This window comes from Salarias fasciatus, chromosome 16 (genome assembly GCF_902148845.1).
Source record: "Salarias fasciatus chromosome 16, fSalaFa1.1, whole genome shotgun sequence".
NCBI classification, from domain to species: domain Eukaryota; kingdom Metazoa; phylum Chordata; class Actinopteri; order Blenniiformes; family Blenniidae; genus Salarias; species Salarias fasciatus.
The window spans coordinates 14192442-14217040 of record NC_043760.1 but is presented as its reverse complement, the minus strand read 5'-3'; the positions used below and the strand labels follow the sequence as shown (position 1 = coordinate 14217040).

Genomic DNA, 24599 nt, shown 5'->3' with positions numbered 1-24599 from the left:
ATGTATTTTCAGAGGCAGTAGAGCGACGTTTCTTCCCTCATCAAATACGTTTTGTTGTGTTTAAAGATCAAATCGACTGGATTCCTTTGGAAACTTAGTTGGATAATAAACAAGTGCACGGCGGCTCTGAGCATACCTGCTACAGACCAAATGCTTTGTCACTCACGATGGTATTAGCGCTCCATGGAGTCTGGCATTTTATTCATTTCGCTTCCATTCAAGAAGATTTATAATGGCTTCAGTCATGTGTGGACTTCATTAGCATCTAACACACTCTCATCTGTCTCAATGACCAATAAACAGGGAGACACTTTAAATGGAACCAAGCAGCTATTCATCATTCTCCTACTGTAACGGCGCCGCCATTAGCCCGTGATTATCCATTACCGCTCGCTAGCTAGCGAGCATCATATAGGTAAATGGTGCAAGTTGGTGTGTGAGGAAAAGCAAAGGATTGGCAGATTAGAGTGAATTATGATCAGCATGAACGATCATTAGAGTGGCTGATAAGAGCATCTCAAATTACCGAGCGGGAGAAGCGAGGGGAAATGACGTGAAGCCTTTCATCTCACGGCTTGTGATGAAATCTTCAGATTGTACTTGCCAGTATTCCTCTGTGGCCAGAGATACGAGGAGCTATAGGCGATCAAGAGAGATGCCTGCAAATTAAGAAAGGAAAGGTGCAATTATGCAGTGTCCTTTGGACAAAGATGACACAAAGTAAGCGACGAGGAGGCAGCTTTTGAAAGCCACTTAACATCAAGATCTTTTCAGGATCGAAAATAGCAGCAAGCGTGAGAGAGTCCTTAAAAGGGAATGTATAATTTGACAAGTCAAAGATAGCAAATGATAATTTTCCGATGAAGTGTCAATCTGACGCGAGCCACACATCCTGCCTCGCCTTCTCATCGGTCCTCTGCCGCTCCGTGTCTCTGATCAGTCCCGCTCTTCAGGCGGAGATGCCAAATCCTCAGACGACATGGTCTTTGATGTGGCAGCTGACATCCTGAGCAAGCTGCCTGGAGACTTCGACTTGGAGGCGGCGATGAGGCGCTTCCCCACCAGCTACAATGAGAGCATGAACACGGTGCTGGTGCAGGAGATGGGCCGCTTCAACAACCTGCTGAGCACCATCCGAGACTCCTGCACCAACATTCAGAAGGCCATAAAGGTACGCACCGACAGAGCAGCGACAGGCAGGAAGGAGACGTATTAACTTGAAGCTCAGCCTCAGTTCTCCTGACAGGGATCCACATAGTTTGAGTTTCTGTGGCTGAATTCGCTGTAATCACACCAAATGTGTTTGTTTCAGATAAACGCCAAGGCTAAATAATGAATCGCCATTGATTTTACATTTCTGTGATGCTGTTGGAGTAGCACAACCCCACTAATACATCCTCACAAATCAGGGAGTGCAGGCGCTCAGCGCAGTGCACCACATGCAGACATTTTCAAAACGTTAGCAGTCTGAGAACACACATGAACATTTTCACATACCGAGGTGAAGGCGCTCAACGTCTCTTTGGAGAAATTCAGTGTTCAGTGTCTTAGGATCCATTTACACCACAATGCTCTACCTTAGGAGCCATTTTTCAAAAAATTGCATTCTCATTGGCGCTTTTTAGTAAAAATTTGCATGTAAACAGGAATTTGTGTGTAAAACCTTCACATTCAGCCGTTCATAAACAATGCCACATGCCATTGGGGAAGGTATGCAATGTCTGTTTGGAGCAATTTAGTGTTAAGTATCTTAATCAGGGCCACTTCAACATGTGGACATCTGGCGAGACGCAGCATCACGGCTGAATGACATGACGTCTGTATACATTTCAAAATAAATACCTTAACTTATAAAGATTGCTAAAACTTAACAAACACACTTAACATACACTCAAAAACAGGAGTACACAATCCTCTTCGTGGACCAACATGTGAGCTTCATGAGCTCTGTTGAAAAGTCATTCATACAGAAGACACAGAACTTTGACTTTTCCTCAATAAGTGAAGAAGTCGATTTTTTCACAAAGTCTTTCATTGGAAGTTCTGCTGTTTGCTGGTTGAGAAACGTTTGAATCAAAGCCACACTGAGAACAGATCAGCTCTCGTTTGACTGGTCCCGCCCACTGGAGTTTAGGTTTATGGCCCCTGAACTGAAGCGACTGTGACACCTCTGGTGTGGAGAAAAAAAAGGCTTTCACCTGCGATTCAGAGCCTGTTTATGTTGCTCACATCGCACGCATCTGTTGCTTTGTTGCGCACAGGAGGCATGGATCCATGAAGAAATGAAGAAGAGGAGTATTTGTCAGCTGCAGCCTCTTTTCCGCAACAATCAGGCCTTTTCAAGATGTAGAAAATATCAGACTCAATAGCAGTTTGACCGTCAGGCTATTAATACTGCAGTCATTTACTTCACTGAGCTGCTTCATAGAATAAATAAATAAAATAAGCTAACAGAAAGCTGGACACATTCAAGGCTGGAAGGAATCATGCAACATTCAAACACCTTATTGAACTGGCTTTGAGTGAATCCGACAGAGCATGAAAGAGTCAGGAGGGAGAATGAGTACATCCTCCTTCACTCCGGTATCAAAGACCCCCCACAGAGCAATAAGACTTTCCATTATTTGGTTTTCTGTCACATTATTTCTTTAGAGAGTTTAGCGTCAGAACATGACTGGAGCAACGAGTGTGTGTTTGAAGCTGTGCCGCGGCTCCCTGTGCTACAGGGCCTGGTGGTGATGTCTGCAGAGCTGGAGGAGGTGGTCAGCAGCATCCTGACGGGCCGCATCCCGGCCCTGTGGATGAAGAAGTCCTACCCCAGCCTCAAACCGCTGGGGAGCTACGTCAACGACTTCCTGGAGAGGCTCGGCTTCCTGCAGGTGCCGTCTTTTCTTCAATCCAAACATCACAGGAACGCTGAGTAGCAGGCGGTTTATGCTCCGTGTGATCAGAGCGCACCCGACCTCTGACTAGCCGGCAGGTCCGCTCTGATCCGGTCACTTCACAGATTAACTCACACACAGTCACCTGCGCCGTCATTTTCATTCAACCTGCAGCCGCAGACGAAAATCCACACTAAGTGAACTGGCATCACTTTGTCACGGCACAAAAAATGTTTTAATATTAAAACATGTTTTTCACTGTGCGACCCTCTCAGTAATATTTCAGTTAAAACAACAGACAGATTTTTACTTTGTCTTTGTAAGCCTTAAAGAGGAGACAGAGAAAGAAACCAGAAATAGAAAAGTTTTTGTTTTTGTTATTTGCAAAATAATCCCTCATATGTAATCTCTACTTTAGCTGAGACGTTTAAATATAAAATATAAAAGTCTGCTGGAAGAGTAAAAAGCTGCTCTGCCTGTTTTTTACTTTCCCAGATGTAATCAGTATCTTTCCCGTCGCTGCTTAGTTCAATGTTTTTCCTCTGATCTGAGTTAAAGTTAAACACATGTAGCGGTGTGGGAGCGGCCTTAAGCTGTGTCACGCGTCAGTTCCCAGGATGCTTTGCTTGGGAGGTCAGCTCCACTCAGCTCTGTACAGGAAGTCCTGGCAGCCACATGACCGGCCCACATGTGAGTCTGCAGAGTGAACTGCTCCGTCCCAGAGTTCAGCAGACGCCGTCCCTGCTTTACATCAGGACGCAGTGGGGTGAAAAAGAATGCTGCGTGTGTGTGTGTGTGTGAGTGCATATGTGTGTGTGTTACGTCCACCCATGAGTTCCCACAGGAGTCACAAGTTTCCTAGAAAGAGCACCCCTTTTTTTTTTCCTGGAATGTTTCTATAGTGTAGAAACATCATAGTGTGTCTTGTTGAAAGAGGATTTAAGAAAATGTTTCCCCTCTGTGAGCCGCGCAGAGGTGAAATGTTTATCATCACAATATTAAAGAGTACTTTATCAGGAATGTTTTTTTTTGCTTGCTGGGAGCATTTTTTTGTTTGAGTCACAGGTGCTTCGCTTCAGCGTTGATTCACCCCGCTGTGAAATACAGTTTCTTTACCGCACTCTTTACGACACCACATTTCCTGACTTACATCAAATTTAAAAAAAAAAAAAAATCCATCTTACATTTGTACAATAATCACAGGTTTAACTCGTAATTGTCGCTGCGCGGCCGCTCTCTCTCCTCTGACCTGAAACGAGCCTCCAGCTCGCCGGCTTCCTTCCTCGCACTGCAGAAGAGATGAACTCTCCGTCAGCGTGCTCGAATATAAACGCCTGTTGTCTGCTGCTGACTGCACAGCTGTGTCCCGCCTCCAAAAAGAAAAAAACAAAAAAATAAACCCAAATGAAAGCTGCCAAGATGGTCATTTTCTCTCCTGGATGCTTGGTAATGAGCTGCGATCAGCGCGTCAGTCAATCCATGGCACAGACTGAAAACTCCCCAGGAATCAGGAGGGATCGCTCTCTGACATCCTAATTCAGTGTTTAAGTGAGAAATGATTAATAACAGAGTTTACAGGGTTATTTTTTATCTTTTTTTTTTTTTTTTTTGCCAGCTGTACTGAAGTCGTGCGCTTGTCTTTCATTTTTCCTCTCGTCACTCAGGACTGGTACGACCAAGGCACGCCGGCGGTCTTCTGGATCTCGGGCTTCTTCTTCACGCAGGCCTTCCTCACCGGCATCCAGCAGAACTACGCTCGGAAACACAACGTCCCCATCGACCTGCTCGGCTTCGACTTCGAGGTGCTGGACGACCGGCAGTTCACCCGGCCGCCGAAGGACGGTACGACCGGGGAGAAGGAGGAGCCAGTGGCGTGGAGCAGAGGCGGCCGCTCTGGCCTGCTTCAGCCCCTCGCTGAGCCCGCAGCTCGGCCTCAATCAGCCCCCAGCTGGGCCCCCGTCACACCAACACCACCGCCAGGCCCGCAGTGTGTTTGTGCGTCCATGTACGATGTGGGCGGGGCGCCAGCGGTCCGGTTATGGACCCGCTTTTTCCTCAGACGATCATCGCAAGGAGCTCACATGAAATGAATGCGAGAGTAGAGGTCACCTCAGCTCCATTCATGAAACGATCTGGTCAGAATAATTCATATCTCCAAGGTCAGGACAGCTTCATGAAATTAGACTCCAAGAACCAGAAGTATGAAACCTGTTTCATAGTGTTCATAGGGATGTGAAAATGCAGATACTGACATTAATCTGCCATCTGAATGACTCCACTTAATTTTACATTGTAATCAGTTTAGCTCATGTTGAGCTAATTTCACAATGATTGAAAAAAAAAAAAAAAGTTTGATTTTACGTTAATAACATCCACTCAGTTCTTGAGACAAGTTCTTCTCTTGAACACCAAAGATCAGGCAAAGAGTTAAAGTGCAGGAAAACAGAATCGCTTTAATCAAGTTTATCACATTTTTTCTCATTAGAAGTTCCTAAAAAAAAAAGAAAAAAGCTGAGACTTCAGGTGTGTACTGCATGATGAGCAGATGTTACATCTGTGTGTCTGTGTGTGTGTGTGTGTGTGTGTGTGTGTGAGACAGGTGTGTACATCAGAGGACTGTTCCTTGACGGGGCCCGCTGGGACAGAAAGGCCAAACTACTGGCTGAATCCCATCCCAAAGTGCTGCACGACCCCATGCCTGTGGTGAGGACACACACACACACACACACACACACACACACACACACACACACACACACACACACACACACACACACTCAGATAAAGACATACACACACGTTCCTGCCCATACTGAACAGCTGTTTCTATCGACTGCCCTCGGCGGGTCAATGAAGAAGTTGCTACTCTGAGCAGATGACTGGGAGAGTTTGGAGAGGAGCTGTGCTCTCACTCAGTCTGTGGACCTCACACACTCGCACACACTCGCACACACTCACACACACACACACACAATCAGTCAGTCAGTGGACCTATCCTCCCTCGCTCGCTCACACTCGGCTGCTCATTCCTTTTCTCAGAAGATGCATTTGAAGCTCAGTCAGTTTGCGTCGTGCAGAGAAAGAGGAGCGTGAGGGTTTATTTCACATTGATCACTTTCAGCCCCTCAGTGCGGGCAACTATTAAGCCTGAGTGTGAGTTTCGGAATCCAAAGTGTAAAGCAAGGAGGCAACCGCAAGAAGAAAGGAAGAAGAAGAAGAAAAAAACCCCGACTCCTTTGTTGCGTAAGCGATTCTTACATAAAGTTTGAGGGAAAGAGGTTTATTGATTCTGCTGCTGCGGCTCCCTCCGGGCCTCAGAAAATATCTTATCTGTGCTCACAGCACATTGCGACCGAGTGTGTAAAGCCCCGACAAGGTTTTTCTTTCTCCAGCGCAGCGAGGAGCCGATCAGCAGCTTCACTCTGGAGGACGTTCGGCTCCTCGTTGTCCGGACTGTTTTACATTCCGCCCGCAGGACGCCCGTCTCCTTCACTTCCCACCCTTTTTATTAATTAACCGAGCTTGATATGGAGCATAAAAACAGACTGACGGGAGTGATGGAAACAAGCGCCACTGGCGAAGACCGACGACCGATGGAGCCTTTTTCCCTCCTCGGCTCGCTCCGCGCCACAATACATCCAAGTGACCATGAATAATGCAAAAGACTGACTATTTTTTAATATTCAGACGTATTCCAGGGCATCTTATTAACAGAATCAGTTTCTGAGAAGAGTGGAACTTAATTAAAATGTGTTTATTATTTGCGGTGGGTAAAAAAAAAAAAAAATCACCATGGAGCCGCCCGAGCTTTGAAATGCTAATGTTTCAGCGAGGCCCCTGTTGTGGCGCCATACGACTCCTCTTCAGCTGCAGAGCTACAAACTGTTTCTGATTTTACTGGGAGGAGGAGGAGGAGGAGGAGGGGGTTAAAATGTTTTTGGAGTGACCCAGTTTACTTATTTTTGCATAACCAAGACCATTTAATTGCCCGGGGGGGTCCTGTCCTTGTTGATGCTTTTGTTTTATAAGTTTAGGCCCCAAAAGTTCCAATTTGTAAGTTAATGCTTGGGTGAGAAGAGATGGAGGGCACGCTGCTGAAGTGGAGAACGCGTCAGGAAGCAGGACTGGCCTGCTGGACCTGCAGAAACAACTGAAGATAGACCAAAGAGACATTAAGAAGATATCAAGTTTCATCTCAAACACACCACAACAAAAATTCACATTTTGAGATTAAGGTATTATATGATTATGGTACTATTTTACCAGTCTGGCAGTGTGTGTGCACTACAGGCACAGTTCTAGACTTCTGGCATGTTTTAGAATGTTTTCTCAAGCTAAATGAACTGTTAAATTAAAATATCACGACGCAGTCGACCTTACTGTTTCCAGATATGTGAGAAGCAGCACGAGGTCAAACTGTGGGAACTATTTCTGACCTTTGGACGGCGTGCTGCCCTCATCAGGAGTGTTGAGCTGTAGTGGAATTATGCCAGATGCCAAATATCCAGCGTCAAAAATAACCTCGGAGTGGCGCCGCCCGCCGCCCCCCGTGGCCCCTCAGTAACCTCTCCCGCTCTCCGTTCTTCTCCCGAAGATGTGGCTGAAGCCCATGAAGCGGGAGGAGGTTCCACCCAGGATGTGCTACGTGGCGCCGGTCTACAAGACGAGCGAGCGCCGCGGGACGCTGTCCACCACGGGCCACTCCACCAACTACGTCGTCGCCATGACGCTGAACTCCGACGTCCCCCCGGAGCACTGGATCAGGCGGGGCGTCGCTCTGCTCTGCCAGCTCAGCTCATGAGGTTCATAACGAAGCCAATAAAAGAAAAGCAGACGCGCCTTGTGGCCTTTTCTGAGAGGGTGACCGGCGGCGGGGACGGGGTCCAGTTACTCACCTGCTTCCTGAACAGATTCAGAAAGACAAACACAGCAGCAGATATGAGCGGCGAGGAGCCGATAAGAGGCGTCACGCCGCCGTGACCCCACTGGGCTTTCTTTAAGATAAAAGCACAACCAGCAAGAGAGCGGGATCAGAATCTTTTTTTTCCAGAGTTTATTTGCTTTTCAGAATGGGGAGAACGCACAGACAGAAAAACAGCAATGATGTCACATTTTGCATTTTATATCCAGATTTTCAACAAATATACACATAAAGCAAAAACAAGGCTTCTTTTTTTTTGGGGGGGGAGCACCCAAAACAGCAGGAAAACTTCAGGGCGTAGAGTTTCAAGCATTACAGAGTATCAGTGAACACTCCACAGGGCAGCTCAGATTTAAATTATTAATACATTAACCAAAATAAGAAGAAAAAAAAAAAAAGAAACTTTCAAAGTACAAAAATAATATCATGGAAAACAGCTGGGATACAAATACATTCATGTTCAGCTGCAATAACTTTTAAATATATAAGACACGACGTACAAATCAACCGTTTTCCGAAAGAACGGGACCCCTGTAACGCAGGCCACACTACGCCCCGGAGACTCCTGCGTGATCGTCACACACACTGCTCATTTGAAAAGTAACAAAAGGTCGTCAATACTTGAATCTGGATGAGTTTAGAGTCGACACGACGTCCGTACCGCTTTGGGTCATGCTTCATGCACGCTTCGATGGTTTACAGCCAGATAAGACACAGAGCATGGATGTCACACAGTGACAGGATAGATGAAGACACGCACACGCACATATAGACGCACAGTGCGTGTGTGTGTCCAGCAGCTGTAGCAGCCAATGGAATGTGGGTGGGGGGTGGAGGGGGTGGGGACAGGACAGGAGGGGACGGGGGGGTGGGGGCATCAAGCACCAGCCACTGCTCATCCACAGTGAGTGGTTCACACAGGGGAATGCTCTTCAGAATAAATAATCTGACTTTGATGATTTGTTCTGCTGTGACGCGTGTGTGTGTGTGTGTGTGTGTGTGTGTGTGTCGTTTTTAGTTCGTCTCGGATTGTCAGAAAATCAAAATCCACAAAAAAAAAAAAAAAAAAAAAACCCAAGAAGAAAGAAGAAACAGCAGAAGAAAGAAAAGCGTTTGTCCTCCAGATGAACTCTTGACACTAAACACATCAGGTATCTACAGATCCTCCCACCGGAGCGGGTCGGCTCCCGTTAGACCGGATGTGAGACGTCGTCGCTCCGCACCAATAAACTACGGCACCGTGAGACCCAGCTGACCCCGAGTCACATTTCCCAGCTGTTGATTCTCACCAGCGAAGAAAACACAGCAAGACAAAGAAGTCTCGTTTGGCTAAAGATTGTCAAAACCCTCACAAAACAAAACAAAACAAAACAAAACAAAACAGAAAGGTTGGTCAGATATTTGTGAGCATCCAAACAAAATTAACACTGATCACGGTAAAATGTTCATCTGTCGAAGTCTTGGCAGCAGCAATCATCACTATAACCACTAAAAATCTGAACCGTGAGCACAAACCAACTCTCTGGAAGATCTATGAATGGTAACATGAGAGTTAATCCAACTGAATTGATTCTTTACTGCGAGACTTAAATATGAATTGAGATTGTGACCACTGGGTTCATTCACAGAATTCTTTGGGATTTAAAAACCAGCATTGATATGATTCAGATGAACCAGAGGGGGGGGGAGGGGGCATCACCCAGCTCATGTAATTAAATAACCTTTTAAGATTCGAGGACAAAATATGTTTTGTTTCTAAACAACAGTAAACATTATAAATAACTATTTTATTGTTGCTATAAAAGAAGTTCGATCAATTTTCAAGTTCTGGTTTATAGGCGGTGGTAGAGACAAAGAGACATTCAGAGATTATTCAGTTTGACACTCGGGCTTCCCGCTCGCTCTTTTAAAGGCGCTCCAAGTGGCCGAAGCTCGGCGTGGAGGGCGGACGAGAGACGGGGGAAACGATGGCGGCGCAACGATGACGACGACATACTAACAACAGGCGGTGAAGGATGTGCAGCGAGCCGCTGGGCCGCGAGCGGACGGGGGGAGAGGTGACGGAGGAGCGGGGCGGAGCCGCCGCCTGTTTGGAATGAGACGCACACTGCATGCAGGGCCGGAGCGCGATAAGGCCGAGAAGAACAACACCGATGCGCCCGACTCCCCCTCCCCTCCCCGCCGTCCTCCACTAGAAGTCGAAGTCGAGGACGATCTGGTCCTCGAAGATGGCGATGACCAGCATGATGCCGAACCCGGTCAGCATGCCCAGGTTCTGCAGGACAAAGTGCCCCAGCTGGCAGCGCTTGTGGTCCTCGCTGTCCCCGTGCAGCATCTCTGGAAGCTGCACACAGCAGAGCGAAGGTCAGGGGAGAGAGCGAGCGAGAGAGAGAGAGAGAGAGGAGGCAGCAGAAGTAAAGCTAATGCTGCCGAGGAGGTGAGAAAAGGGGGGGGGGGGGAAATTATCACTTCGGGGCTGCTGCCAGCGCCGCGCCAACTCACCATGTCCACCAGAGCCACGTAGAGGAACATGCCAGCTGTGATGGCGAAGATCCAGTTGGTGACGTTGTGCGTGTACTGGCCCACTGCGGTGCCGATGATCATGCCGACGTAGGCCATGAGGGCGGACAGCACGTTGTAGACGATGGCCTGCTTCACCGACATGCCGGCTTTCAGCAGCACCGCGAAGTCACCTGTCGGCCGGGAGAGACGCACATTAACACGGCGACACTCGTACAGGATCTATATTCAGCAGAGTTTTGAAGAGCAGTAAATTCAATCCTAACTATGCACAGAGTGCGTTATTGTAGCGTCGCGCTGATTTCTCTCATCGGTTCTTCCGGCAGCGGCGATCAGCGGGCTCCCTGCGGCTCATCCTGACTAAATCGGAGCCGGACTTCCTCAGGAGTGCGTCTGAAACTCCGTCTGGTGATTACCCATGCAGGCCGAGGCCTCTGCGACTCTCCCGCCGCTGGCGGGCCGAGTCTCGGCGGAAACGCCCTGGATGTGGAGAAAGAGATGAACGCAGAGGAGGGGGTGGCCTACATTCCCCGCGCCGTGTAGCGAGCGTCCTCTTTTCCCGGCTAATTACCACAATGAATATATTACCGCTCGGCTCTCATCCATCAATCAGCCCCGGAGAAACGAGGGGAGACGTTAAAGAGAAACTCCAACACACCTCGCTTCGATGACACTTTTTCTTTTTTCCCTCTTGCTTCTGTTCAACCTTCACATTTCCTGCCTCCCCGGCTCCAAACTGTCAGACACTCGAGCGCTCGCCGCCTCATCTACCGCAATTAACACACCCATCACTGCCAATTAGCTTCACCGCGGGTGGTTAAAGAAGCCCCATAATCATCCTCTTCCCATCCAGCTGCCGGTCGCAGGACGCCTCTTTGTGTTCGGGAGGAGCCGAGGGGAGAGGCGCCGCTCGTCAAACCCGGTGTGGAGGGGGGCGTGGCGGCGGGCTCGGCATCAACGGGAAACGTTAAAGTCGCAAAGAGAGTCGCTCCAGACGATCCGAGTGCTGCCGAGAAGCGTCGACGGCTCACAAACCGCATCGCCCCTGACCCCCAACTCTCAGAAAGCAGCGACATAAAGCTGAACCAGACTGCGTTTCATCCCTTTTCTCTCCGGATCCCTGCGGATCCGGGCAGCAGGGAGCAGCCAGACAAACCGGGGCCGTTATTCAGCGATTCACACACTGCGGTAATCGACACGACTCTATTCATCAAGCGGAGCGGCGAGGCCGTGAGAGGGCGCAGCGGCCAGACACATCATCCGTACCGCCGTCTGGGTCTCCGGGCCGCTCTGCTCTCGCCGTAAACAAACATCGAGGAGGACAAACGCCCCCAAATGAAGCGACAGGTGCTTTTCTCTGCTGAAAAAAACGCTCAGATGGACACTTTCTTTTTCTGAAGCGATGATTAAAAGTCTCGGCTCGGGGAGCGGCGAGGAGCCGGCTGCTGTTGGGCGCTCTGGGGCTTCTCCGGGTGCACTTACCGAGTTCGTGAGGCAGTTCGTGGCAGAAAACTGCCACCGATGTGCTGATGCCACCTGTCAGGTTGGCGCTGAACGCCGCGCCTGCAGAGACGAGATCACAGAGTCAGGGAGACGACAAGACGGGGGAGTCAGATGACAAGACAGATACCGCTTTCCTCCCTCAGAACCGTGCCAATCTGCTCATCTCGCTCAAGAGCAGCAAAAGAGAGGCAGCTGAAGAATGACTTGAAAGCTGCCGAGCGGGCCTTTCACTCGGAAAACTTCAGTTCGCACGGTGTTGATACAGCCAACAGGTTTCTGAGGATTTACGTTTCAGGGTGGAGAGCTGACAGGATGTGCTGTGTGAGCGCAGAGCGCTCATTACCGGTGAAGATCATTCATTTGAATTTAACTTCCAGGAATTAGATGTGTGGAAGGAAAAAAAAAAAAAAAAAAAAAAACTTCATAAAACAGCTCAGAATTCCACTGTGTGTCAGTGTGTAGGGGGATAATTCTCCACCAATCTATGCATCTGTGACTATTTTCACACTGGCTACGCCACCTTCACTAAACTACAATAAAACAATTTCACTGGAATTCTACGAGGGCTGAGTGTTTTCAGGAACACATCTAGTCGTGATTTGTCTGGCAGATCATGCGATCAAGATTTATTTCGCAATATTTCTTCAAACAAAGCTTCAGTGCAGTGTCAAGTTAAAAGTTAAAGAAAATACAAAACGATCAAAAAGAAAAAAGCCAAATAAGTAATAATAAGAAAACCAAAATTCAACTATTCCAATAAATGAGAAAAGATCTTGTGTAAACTGTCTTTGACTCCAGTAGGTCAAGGTCAGTGTTTTATGGCTCAAGCGAGCGACTTTATCAACATCTACAGCTGCAATAAAAGTTCTTTATTCAAGCCTTGATTAAAGGAATACTCCGAAGATTTTGGACCCACGCCCTATCCCGATCATTTACACAGTGAGATAAGCTCATAAATACCTTTATTGTGTCCGTTCGTCCAGCCGCGGGCTCCCAGCTGTTAGCATCGTAGTTAGCTTAGCTCAACTGCAGGAGGTGAAGGGGAAACAGAGCCGGACTGACGAAAGTGGACAAAATACTCCTTCCAGTGGTCCAGGGGACGGCGTATTAGCACGTGAAGTAAATCCGAATGGTTATAAAACATTTTAAAAGACGTTTTTTTCCTTTTTAATCTATTAAAATAAGGTTTTGATACTCACAGACCTGCGCATGCGCAGTGCTCCGCGGAAGGATATACCGGTGCACAGCAGTAGAAGCATAGACTCGGCCTCTGTGCGCCGGTCTATCCTTCCGCGGAGCACTATGCTTGTGCAGGTCTGTGTGTATCAACACGTTATTTTAACGGATTGAAAAGGAAAACACGTCTTTTAAAATGTTTTATAACCATTCGGATTTACTTCACGTGCTAATACGCCGTGCCCTGGACCACTGGAAGGAGTATTTTGTCCACTTTCGTCAGTCCGGCTTTGTTTCCTCTTCACCTCCCGCAGTTGAGCTAAGCTAACTACGATGCTAACAGCTGGGAGCCCGCGGCTGGACGAACGGACACAATAAAGGTATTTATGAGCTTATCTCACTGTGTAAACGATCGGGATAGGGCGTGGGTCCACAATCTTCGGAGTATTCCTTTAAGAAACCTAGACTGTCACTGTGAGTGAAACTGAAAAGTAATAAGTGATGAAATAACACTCTCACTAAAATAAAATGACCTGACCACTACCTCTGGGCAAGCCCCGCCCCCAAATGCAAATGAACCAATAGCATCCAACTACAAACTGTTGCTTTCTGGGCTGATTAAGTGAATTAAGATAGGCAGTTTACCGATGGCAAGGCCGTCGCTGAAGTTGTGCATGCCGTCTCCCATGATGACCATCCAGGCGATGCTGGCGATGCCGGCGTCCTTCATCTCCTGGTCGGAGTGGCAGTTGCCTCCGTGCGAGTGACCGTGGCCGTGCGAGTGTCTGTGCGACTTGGCTTTGCGTCCGTTCTCCTTGATGGGTGACCCGTCCGCCCGGAGGCCTGCGGGCGCCAGCGGCGTCTTGGTGGTGGGCGAGTCGGGCGTCTGGAGCTCCGTCAGCTGCGTGTCGTTGTGGCCGTTGTCGCAGGAGACCGCGGTGCCGTCAGGATCTGGGTGAGAGGGGGGCCGTTAGAGCGGCGGCGGCGACGGCGGAGCTGCTGTCGAGGCGTTCCCATCCTGATTCTCACCTTCATTCAGAGGCTTCAGGTGCAGCCACTCGGCGTCGGAGCGCCGGTTTAACATGTGTTCCGACAGCTTCGTGCCGATCTTCCCCTCCTGCTTCCTCTTCTTCTGACTCTGAAAATGATCGATCGCACACTTTAATGTCTGCCGACCGTTTCCTGCGACGCGGGGTCCGGTTCCTCGCCTCACCATTTGGTCCTTATAGTGCTTGAACATGCCGATGCAATGCTCGATGATGAAGAGGAGGTAGATGCCGGCCAGCGCTGTTAAACCCTTCCACACACCGTCGAATTCCGTCGCCAGGTCCATGTCGGACTTGGCGCTGTGTGCGCTGTGGTCGTGCTGCCCTTGAGACTGAAAGCAGAGCGAGGCGGTTCAGCCGGGTTTTACAGGACTGTTGCAGTTTGATTGATTAACTTCATCTTAAAAAAAACAATGTCAGGAAAAAATAAAATAAATGATCAAATTTGAGTCCAGTGGGGCAAAACTCAACCGCATTCCAACACTTGGACGTTAACCTGCTCAAAACAACTCAAACTGGCCTGAATGTGGAGCTGATAAGTTCCCTTCATTGATCCAAGAGGGAATTTAGCCCGAGACGCCGTATCTAAACATCTACAAAAGACAAACAAGACCTGCTCTTGTCTCTATCAGACACTCTGTGGCTGCAGAGCATTTTAAACATCTGTGATTCTCGAGACAGTCGGAGGATCGCTATGGCGAGAACCAATTTATTTTAATAACATCTTCTACTGGGTTATTGATTGTGAACATCTGATTCAAACATAAAGCTAACCACTGGGGTGTGACGTGATGGCGTCGGAGCCGAGCGCAGCGCGTGACGCCTGTGTGTTTCTCCTGCTCGGATCATTACTCATCTGATGCCCGAAGCCAAAACTATTGAACCACTGATCTGAAAACCCTCGTTTTTATCAGCTCCACAAAGAGCAGCAATGTTTCAAAACATGATTTATGACGCTCAGCATTTATGTCACTGCAGACACTGGAGCGGTCTCCATGCTTATATTTTTATTGATCCCAGATCCAAAACCTGAACCAAGCAGACATACTGTACAGTGGAATGTATCATCAACGTCTTCAGTTTTGCAGAGGTGACCCTTTGTCTCCTGATAAAAAGCAACTTACATAAAAAGGAAGGTCTCTCTGGTGGTTTCTGGCCGTGGAGAGTACTCACGTGAGGCAGCAGGTGAAGAAGAGCGTCGCCGCTGAGCGTGCCCACCGCCAGCGCCACCAGGAAGGTGAGCAGGAACTTGAAGCAGGACTGCTTGAGGATGGGCACGAGCACGACGCCCAGCAGAGACAGCAGGCTGATGACGGTGATGGAGACGAAGCCCCACAGCCACACCCACCCTGCAGGGACACAGAGCAGCCACACTGCTGTGATTGACACGTTCAGGGCGTGAGCGCTTTGTTCGCTGCATCACAGCTCTGATTGATAACCGCACTCTGAACTTTAGACAACCTTCAAAAAAAAAAAAAAAAAAGAAAGAAAAAGAAAAAGCGAGCTGAGGCACACGCGGGGGTCTGTGCGGTCATCACTTCCAGGAATTACAGAAGTCCGCTAACACCTGCAGCTTTATCATCGCACAGCTGTGAGGCGGAGGTATTTTTCTCTCCGGCTGCCGTGTGAAGGAAAAAAAAAAAAAGCATTCCCCGGAGGTTTTCAATCCCGCCGTCCTTGGGACGCCGCCTGACGCCTACAGCCAAAGTCATGATGTGACATCTCGGCGGAGCGCTACCCGCCTCATTCTTCACTGAAGGCCGCGACGCACGGGAGACAGAAAGGCAGGAAGGTACACGATCACTTAGAGTGTCAGTCCGGCTGTCAGCGCAGGACGCTTCTCAAAAACACAGCACAAGAGCAAGCGGGGGAAAAAAAGTTTGTGATTGACTCGACAAAGACGACAAAATGTTTAATGTGGTATGAAATTCAATGTCACGGCGCCGCCGCGTCTGCTAAAGCGGCGCCGGGTCCTTCGCCGCTGTCATTCAGCTAAAGGACATTTACTCACTGAAATACTGCGCCTCACACTCCCAGAACTGACTTCAGAAGAACAACGCAACTGAAGAACGCCAAATCCCAACTTTTTTCATTTTAGGGCAATTAATGCTGAAACTTGTCCTGTGCAGCGGGGAGAGAAGGCCGAACCTGTGAAGGATTTTATTGTGAAGTTTCCCGCAGGCTGAGAATTTTTTTGGGGCATGTGACCGGAGCGCACACAGAGACAACAACATGGGTTGCTTGTTGTCGCTACTGGTCGAATTCCTCGCTCTGAAATCTGTTTCAATAAGTGGAATTTCAAGATCACAACACACAAGATGTTCAAAAACAAATGCCATGAAAAGTAATGGAAAACATCATGAAATAGAGACATTAGCTAAGCATTCTTCAAAATATTCAAAATATATAATTGCAACAAATTTCAAATGATCAAAAAAGTCACAATTTACCATATTATCAATCATTAAACTGATGCTGAGTGCAGTAACATCGCAGGTCCTTCCTCCCTGCAGCTGTGAGCCTCTATAATCAGCACTGCTGTCAGCGACACCACCCGTCACATGACCCCCAACCCACACTTTCTAGTGCCCAAAACCGCCCCGTGTCCCACATACTTTGTTCATTTATTCACTGCGTATAATAATATCTTTCAATCCAATCAATACCAACATTATCGCAAATTACAGTCACCAGTAGTCTTGGTATGAAACATATTCTGACTCCACGTTTCCAGGGAAACTGTGTGAAGGACACACTGCCTTGACCTGAGCTGAGAGGAGTCATAAACTTTCACCTGAATAGCAGACGGACGTTATTCTGGTGACTGAAGCCATGGCAGAGACGGTTGGAGTTCTGCGTGAGCCTTACTGTCAGTCAGCTGACTTGTCTGTAACCCTTGCAATCCTAAAATGAAAACCTCCTTGTGCAGCGTTGAAACCTCATCTCGTCATCTTTGGATCTGTTTCACCAAAAATTCCACAACAGTCTCGTTTCAATATTGTCGATACTGTTTTATATAGTATTTATTAGTATTATTGTTTGTGTGCTTTAATAAGGGCCACTTTCTGGTGAAACAATGAAAATCTCCCCAAAATAAAGATTATCTAGTCTAATCTATTATTTGCTGACCTCTCTCTTCACTTGGAAACATGAAGTAAAATGAGGCCACAGACACAGAATGAGTTAATAATCTGTCAAATTGACCTCAGGTTAAACTAAGTACCTTTGTTTTGGTGGGACGTGTCTGAATCTACTGCTGATTCTTCACATTTGCGTTTCCTCTCAAGGTTTTTCCTTTACCAGACAACATCTGACAGATCACGGAGTTCTCACAGAGCTTAATTCATCTAAACAAAGACACCCAGAGAGCGAGAGAGAGAGAGGAGGGGGAAAACGGCTAATACCAGTAAAATCAGGCTCCCGGTGTTATCGGCCCCAGGTGGAGAGGCTTTTGAGGAGATGATCTGAAACGCGTCTTGCGCCTGACGGAGCGCTCTTTCGAGAGCGGGAATCAAGCTGTTTCTGTACCATTACCCAGCTGCAGGATTAAAAACCACTCCATAAAGAAAGGAGGAGTCCGTCCCCAGGCTGCAGTCTCGCCACTCGGAACAGGAGGCTGGAGATCCTCTCGGGGGAAACGTTCCCACTAAAGAGGCAGGCCCTCACGCTTAAATGCTGAACACACAGCCACTCGTCCTGAGCTTCAGGGACGCTCGCTGCCAGTTTACATGAGTCGAGGCATTTACTTATTCTGATGAGGAACTTTTTCTGCCCACTTTCCTTAAACTTGTCAGTTGTGCTCGATACATGAGGAAAACATGACTGACGCTCATTTCAATTCCCCTCTGACCGAGCAGTGAAGTCAAGAGTTCAGGCCAAACCTAAACTCGGTATGTATGAATTATTCAGACAGTAAATATACTATTTATTGTTGACAGCTCTCTCATGGCCTATTTGTGGTGATGCACTTTGAGGGATCAAGGTGCAAGGCCTTAGAAAACCTCTGGTTTGTGTGCCTATCAAACATTGTTGTGTTTAATTACTCCACAGTTTGTGCCACGGATCAATAGGCCAGCTGGACGGAGTGAGAGCGGCTCGCTCAGCCGTGAAGAGGAACTTTCTCGGCCTCCTCTGCTCGCGCCGGTCTTGTCCCCGTAAACAGGGGCGACTATTATCTGCATCATCTCATCGTGAACGGGCCGGGGGAAATTACTGCCCGTGGCGATACGTTTTATACTCATTATGCTTCCAACACAATGTCGCAGATGACAGTCAATCTTCAGAACTATTTACAAAACGTCTTATTTAATTGTGGATCATTACCACATGGATTAGTTCAGGAAACAAAAATGATGGCATCTTGGCGAACAGGTTGAGAGGCTTAAAGCACCTCGGGGGAGCGGACACCCAGAAGTGGGGGGGTTTGTCAACAGGTAAGGCAGGCAGCTGCTTTGGGCCCGAGGCCACTACAGGGCCCCCAAGGGACGGCCAACTTCAAACCACAGTAATGTCTTAAAAGGTACGAACTGCAGTGACCGACCCCATCACAACCCCATCAAGCAACCAGTGGTCGAATGACGGATATCTCCCTAAAGGGGCCCTACGTCACCCCCGCCCAGTAACTTGTCCACGTGTCCATCAAAGCAACATAGTGGTCAAACGTACAGAGGAGAAACTCGCCAGCGAGCGAGAGAAGAAAGGAGGAAGCGAGACAGCAGTAAGTGGAGCAGCAGACATCAGTCTGTGGATCCTGCTCTGTCGGCTCGCCAAAGCAGGCTCGCCGAGTGTATTGACACATCGGCATGCGACGGTCTTGCAGGTTTGGCTAGCAGCTAGCCAACAGGGAGAGGAAATATGCTTGTAAGAGTAGCTAAGACACTGGGAATGGAGTGAAAAACAGCTAACAGCTTGGACTGTAATGAAAGTTGTCTCTTAGGAACTCAAACTTTAATACTTTAAAATCTGGATCTAAATGTTAACTGTGTGCATTCTGTAAAAAAAAAAACACTTAAGAAAGAATATAAATATAAAATAAATATGTTTAACACTTGTCAGAGAGGCTACTTGTGAATTTTCTCGTCTTTGGAAGATAAACTCTCAGACTTAACAGCTTCTGTCGGGGCTCTAACAGCTCTGCTTGAATTACTGCTCTTGTAATTTAATTAAGCAAATCACTGTTTGTATTTAACAGCAACGCACATTTTTATCTCACGTTCTTTAAGCTGCTGATTTCATCCATATGATGCTGTCAGGGGTGAAAAGCTGTCATCTTACATGTCAATGCACAGTGTTCTGCCATGACAGGAGAGACCTTATCTTATCTTCAAGGTGTTGGCTGCACTGAGACCAGGTCACAATGACCCACATTATCTAACTACGGACAACAAGGACAGAATAAAAGGTCTCTGAGTGAGAGCGAGCGTGTGAGCCAGATGTGAAGAAGCCTCTGGTATTTCAGAGACGCGTGACAACATTAAAACTCTAACGTACAGCTGCCATCAGGCAGTGGCATAAAGACTGATCACTGGCCGTATAATTCTGCTCCAGCTTTTATATTTGAGGTTTTACGGTCTGACAGCCTGAAGTCTCCTCTGGTGCTGCCCTGAAAGTCCAAAAAAGTCAAGACAGCATGAGTGAGAAACAGCTGGTGTTCGCTTTCCTTCACTCTGACGTTCAGTCAGACGCGAGGCGATCAGTTTGGCTGCCATCTTGGATGAGCACAAGCTTTCCCTCAAATGCCACGCCCACTTTTTGTATTGTTTTTAAACCTTGCTTTCCTTTGTCCTCTAATAGATCAACGCAAAACACCAAATTGTGAGACACTTTATTACTTGGCTCTCTAAAGACATATGTTCACCAGTCTGTCCGGTCTGCTTTATTCAACATACTGAATAATTACGGTGGCGGCATCATAAACAAGACGAACAAACTGGACGGGCTCAATTCACGCTCTCACGTGGCTGAGAATGTCTTTAATAACAGGTTTTTCTCCGGCTACCTCCGGTGTTCAGGTTCCTAAGAGGAACGCGGGTTTTGTGCTTCGCTGCTTTCTTATTTGTCGCCATCAGGCAGAACACCGGGTAACCCTGAGAGGCGACTGGATATATCAGCCAGACAGTCCACGACTGCAGGTCCTTCATCTACCTCTCTATCTCATTACCTGTATGCAGTCCTGCAGAGAGAGAGAGAGAGAGTGAGTGTGTGTGAGGGGGGGTTTCTGTGGGGTGATTGAAGGAGGTGATGGGGGAGTAGGAGAGAGGAAAAAGGAGACCGTCTGGCCTGTTTCTTCTCTCCAATTACGTATCTCCTGTGAGCCACAGCTCAGAAGCAACGGGCCCAGGGTGTCGCTTAGGCTCTCCTAATTGGCGCGCCGCAAAAAGAGAGGGAGTGGGGACCGCAGAGGAAGTTTTCTTAAGTCCCCCACGGACGCCAGCGGGAGGTAAATGAGGGGCGGCGCTGCGGCGTGTGGCGAGGTCCGCGGCGGAGTCCTGGTACGGCGTTCTGGAGGATGGAGTGCCTTCAGTTCTCGCCTTAATGAGGATCCACGGCTGGCCTTTTGGCCTGTTTGTGCTGTTATTACCATTTTCATGAGTGTTTTCGGTGGCGGCACGACGCCTGCCTGAGGCAAATGTGACAGCGGCAGCTCAGAGAGGAGTGCGTCTTCAATAATTAACAGATTTAGGGGGCTGTACATTTAGGGAATTCCTCTCACCTCACTGCTGAACTCAAGCGTTCCTCCATCCCCAAAGGAAACACTGAATTTTTTTTTATCCATCATAAAGAAACAACATTAGCAGCCGCTAATTAAAAACAAAGTCAGAAAATGTTACAATCTTTTTTTACAGTTACAGGCTCCACAACTTATTGCCTACATTTTAAATTAAAACTACAGCAAAGACACAGAACGTGAGAGTAAATCAATGCAACACCGATTAATTCAGAATACTTTTCTATTCCAGATGGCTCTGTGAGATTTACATGCTCGGACTGCTAATACGCACACGGCAATGTAGCGTACAATATAAATCCCAATGATTTGCGGCGTAACCTTCTTTCTGCACACAGAATCTGAGGTTACGGCTTTGATTTGTATGAAGCTTTTATGGCTTTATGAGTCTTATTTCACGACCTGTAACTCATTAACTTTAAAACGCTGTGATTTTTATAATTCGCATTCTCAAGAAACTAAAAACAGCAAAGAGTCTGAGAGTGGGACTTCACACTGACCTTCATTTCTTTATCGCTCGTCTTTTAGCTGCTTTCTTTTTGTATACTATTGATTAAGGGATGTGATCAGAATACAACACTGTGGGAAAAAAAAAGGATAGTTTTCCAGGAAGAAATGCACGTTTGAACACTCGGACAAACTTGACGTCATTTACTCTCGCAGCAGACAATATAATTTGATTTAAAAAAAAGACATGAAAAGGACTAAAAGGATGAACTCTGCAGAATCTATCACATATCGCTGCTTAGTTTTATTTGTCGGTGTATTTAGGCATGCTACTGGTTTAACAGTGAAAGGTCAGAGTACAAAGTACTCTGAGTTGCGTTGTGGGCAACACGTCAAACTCACCATCAGGACACCATGTCTAAATGCATGTATGGGTCGGGCAGGACAATTCTTTAGTTCAGTGACAAGACATGAGTTAGCCTGCTGGTGTTTGAAGCAAAACCAACACTATAGTGGTGAGACAGCTTTATCTGATGCTAATATGATAGGACCAATTCACTCAGACAGAAGCTTACGTGACCTGGTTTTAATCTGACAGGATCTCTTATTTTTCGGGCTCACAAGATCACCCGGTTTCCCTTTCTTGCCCTTTTCCCGGTAAATAAGTGCTCCTAGAACAACTGCTCAACTGTTAGATCGTTTCTCTCCTGGAGGCGCTGGTGGTGAAAGTAGATGACTTTAAGGGTTATTGTTGTGCAGGGAAGGCTCATCTTGTCTCATCTACAACTGGCAGCCAGTCGTGTACCACATCAGCGCGGTCACACACAATCGCAGCATCTGCGAGAGCCTCGAAACATCCTGAAGAAAGACTTAGAAGCAGCAAACACAAACTCAGCTGCTCCGGGTGTCTTAGTGGAGCTTCTCGTGTCCCACAAGGCAAGTGTACTTTGCTTGAGTGAACGTTTTACAGTCTCCACCTGTGTCACGTGATCGCTCACTTACAGGTACAGAGACCATAAAACTCAGCAGCAGGCAGAAGTAAAGAGTTAAACTACCAACCTTGGCACTCTTTCCCAAGCACTCCCCCAGTGTGCCTGATCACACATGCTTTTAAAAACACACTACGAAAGGAGCATTTATCCACTGAACACATGAGATGGTCCATGTTTTCTCGTATGAAGTTGAACACTTGCTCATTCATGAGTTACAGCCCACCCTCGGGGCACACCCAGGACCGCTTTCTCTACACTAATCAACTCTCTTCATACGTCCGCTGTCCATCAACCCCTGTTGATGGACATTAGTTATGCAGTTGCTCACTGGGACCTCTGACTGACTGAAGAAATGAATGAACCAATAACTATGCTAATTGCTGGACGTTTCCAGGACGCCATCTGGATGCATCGACATATTTCAAGCGACACTGGAGGAGCCAGGAGAGCCATGCTGGTTTTTATGTACGCCCTCGACACCCACAGCAGAAGTTTACCTGCGCGGTCCGAGAGAAAACACAGGCTGCACCGCGGATCCACCGATGGAGCTGAAACATGTAAATAAGCCCACGTCTCTTTTTTCCAAAGTCACTGGGTTTTGAGCTAAGAATCCTGAAATGAGCTCTAATGACTGAACGCACTGTGCAGAATTACTAGGCAAGCTGTATGTTTGATGATTAGTTTTATTTCTTAAAGACAGTGCTCTCACTCAATCTAAAATGTTAACGAAGCTCGCACCTGAATATTCAGGGGAGTACAAGTGAGGTTTTTTTTTTCCTCTTTCTTTCCACAATACCTCAGTGTGCAGAATTAATGGGCAACCAAATGAAAAACTAGTATTTTCCAGCATTTCACTTGTTTCTTGCCATCTGTTAAAGTTACAATAATGCACAAAAAAAAAAAAAAAAAAACCTTTGAGAAATATGTCTTCAAGTATTTTTTGGCTCAGTTGAGATGTCTTGCTAAATGTTGGAGTGAAATTCAGCCTTGAACTCTGGACACCTTGACTTCTGGGTATTCCGGGCAGGTTACAGTTGAGGAATAAGTCAGCACTGGAAGACTCTTCTAGCTTTATTTATTTATTTATTTTTGGCAGTTATTTTGTTGGGTTTTTATTTGTTCTATCTTTCTTGCCAACACGTTTCTTTTGACCCAGTTGATTTTTTGTACCAAAACGTTTAACACTTCTGTGATTACAAAGCAGTAACTTTGCAGCTTCAAGCAAGCCACATCCCACTCAAAGATTTGTTTTTCTTTTACTTTTTAGAGGAAAAGAATCTGTATAATTATGCACACCTTAATATTAGGTATTGATCCCCTGAGGAAGCATCCTCCCTCATTACATAAACGCTTGAATCCAATAAAGACTCACACTTTTGCAGCTTGGAGAAGATAAGGCCAAAATAGTTACTTGTCTAATAATTCTGCACACAGTGCATAAATAGCTAGTGTGTTAAGATCGACTCATCAAATGCTCTCAGGCTAAAAATGTGTGAGATCCTGCAGTGACTGCTCCATAAAGAGATTAAGCTTTCACAAGTCTTGACAAAAAGTGGCAGCCGCAGACTGAAGATGTCACCACGGTGAGTACAGACAACTAAACATTTACAGCTTCACCCACATTCATTATCCTCACTCAATCTTCCACAATTGACCAGGTCAGTGGTTATTTTAGGTCATTAGCAGGAGACGGCAGTTCACTAAATCACACGAGCGGGAGACACTTTCACGGCCATACTAAAACAAAAATTATCTCCACTGAGATGTAGTTTCAAAAAAGGTAAACGTCTCATGAACAGGCAGCCGTTGAGAATCACTGTTTCAGAGAAACATTTAGGAGTATCACCAAAAGTTAAACCAACACAATGCGGCTGTGTTATCAAGATCAGAGAGCACGGTTAACAGTTTGTAATAAAAACAGAGGTTCTTTCTCTTTGTTGAAGCTGAATAAATACAAGAAGTGACTTTACTACAGCCTGGGATGTGAAACACATCGACTCATTCGTATTGTCAGAGTGCATGTTGGCCTCATGTGAGTGCACTTTGCACTGATCCTCTTCCACGGACGAGCTGCTCGATCAGCACACTGACAATGAGAAGAGGATGGAGCCAACGCTACTGGACCGCCCCCACGGGGGGCACGGTTAAAACTCCTGACCGCCTTTAATCATTCCTGCCGATAAAACACGGATTGATTACTTTGAATAAGCATCCTATTATGCAGATCTTCCCGGCAGAGGAGCTCCAGCTCTCCAGGTTACACATGCTGATAGCATCTCAGTGAGTCTCTGAGGTTCAGCCCCTGTAACCGCTTCCTTTGGCCCACGGCAAAGACTTGAGTTTTCCACACATTCTTATCACAATACTGCATTTTACCTAGTTTTT

The 24599-nt window shown here is 47.1% G+C and overlaps 2 protein-coding genes across 4 annotated transcripts in view; one reads left to right on the top strand and one right to left on the bottom strand.

Annotated features, from left to right (window-relative positions):
* The window catches only part of LOC115403414 (dynein heavy chain 7, axonemal-like), a 73679-nt gene extending 65979 nt beyond the window's left edge, over positions 1-7700 (top strand). The window contains exons 59-63 of the mRNA XM_030112296.1: positions 941-1171; positions 2727-2879; positions 4547-4724; positions 5482-5585; positions 7477-7700. Of these exons, the coding sequence (XP_029968156.1) occupies positions 941-1171; positions 2727-2879; positions 4547-4724; positions 5482-5585; positions 7477-7683 (873 nt within the window). The 3' untranslated portion in view covers positions 7684-7700. The remainder of the gene's footprint in view (positions 1-940; positions 1172-2726; positions 2880-4546; positions 4725-5481; positions 5586-7476) is intronic.
* Positions 7701-8408: 708 nt separating this feature from the next.
* The window catches only part of LOC115403121 (zinc transporter ZIP10-like), a 34152-nt gene continuing 17961 nt past the window's right edge, over positions 8409-24599 (bottom strand). For all 3 annotated transcript variants that reach the window (XM_030111923.1, XM_030111925.1, XM_030111924.1), the window contains exons 5-11: positions 15222-15397; positions 14216-14380; positions 14032-14140; positions 13648-13953; positions 11806-11886; positions 10306-10496; positions 8409-10147 (exon numbers count right to left, since the gene is read on the bottom strand). In XM_030111923.1, the coding sequence (XP_029967783.1) occupies positions 9995-10147; positions 10306-10496; positions 11806-11886; positions 13648-13953; positions 14032-14140; positions 14216-14380; positions 15222-15397 (1181 nt within the window). In that variant the 3' untranslated portion in view covers positions 8409-9994. The remainder of the gene's footprint in view (positions 10148-10305; positions 10497-11805; positions 11887-13647; positions 13954-14031; positions 14141-14215; positions 14381-15221; positions 15398-24599) is intronic.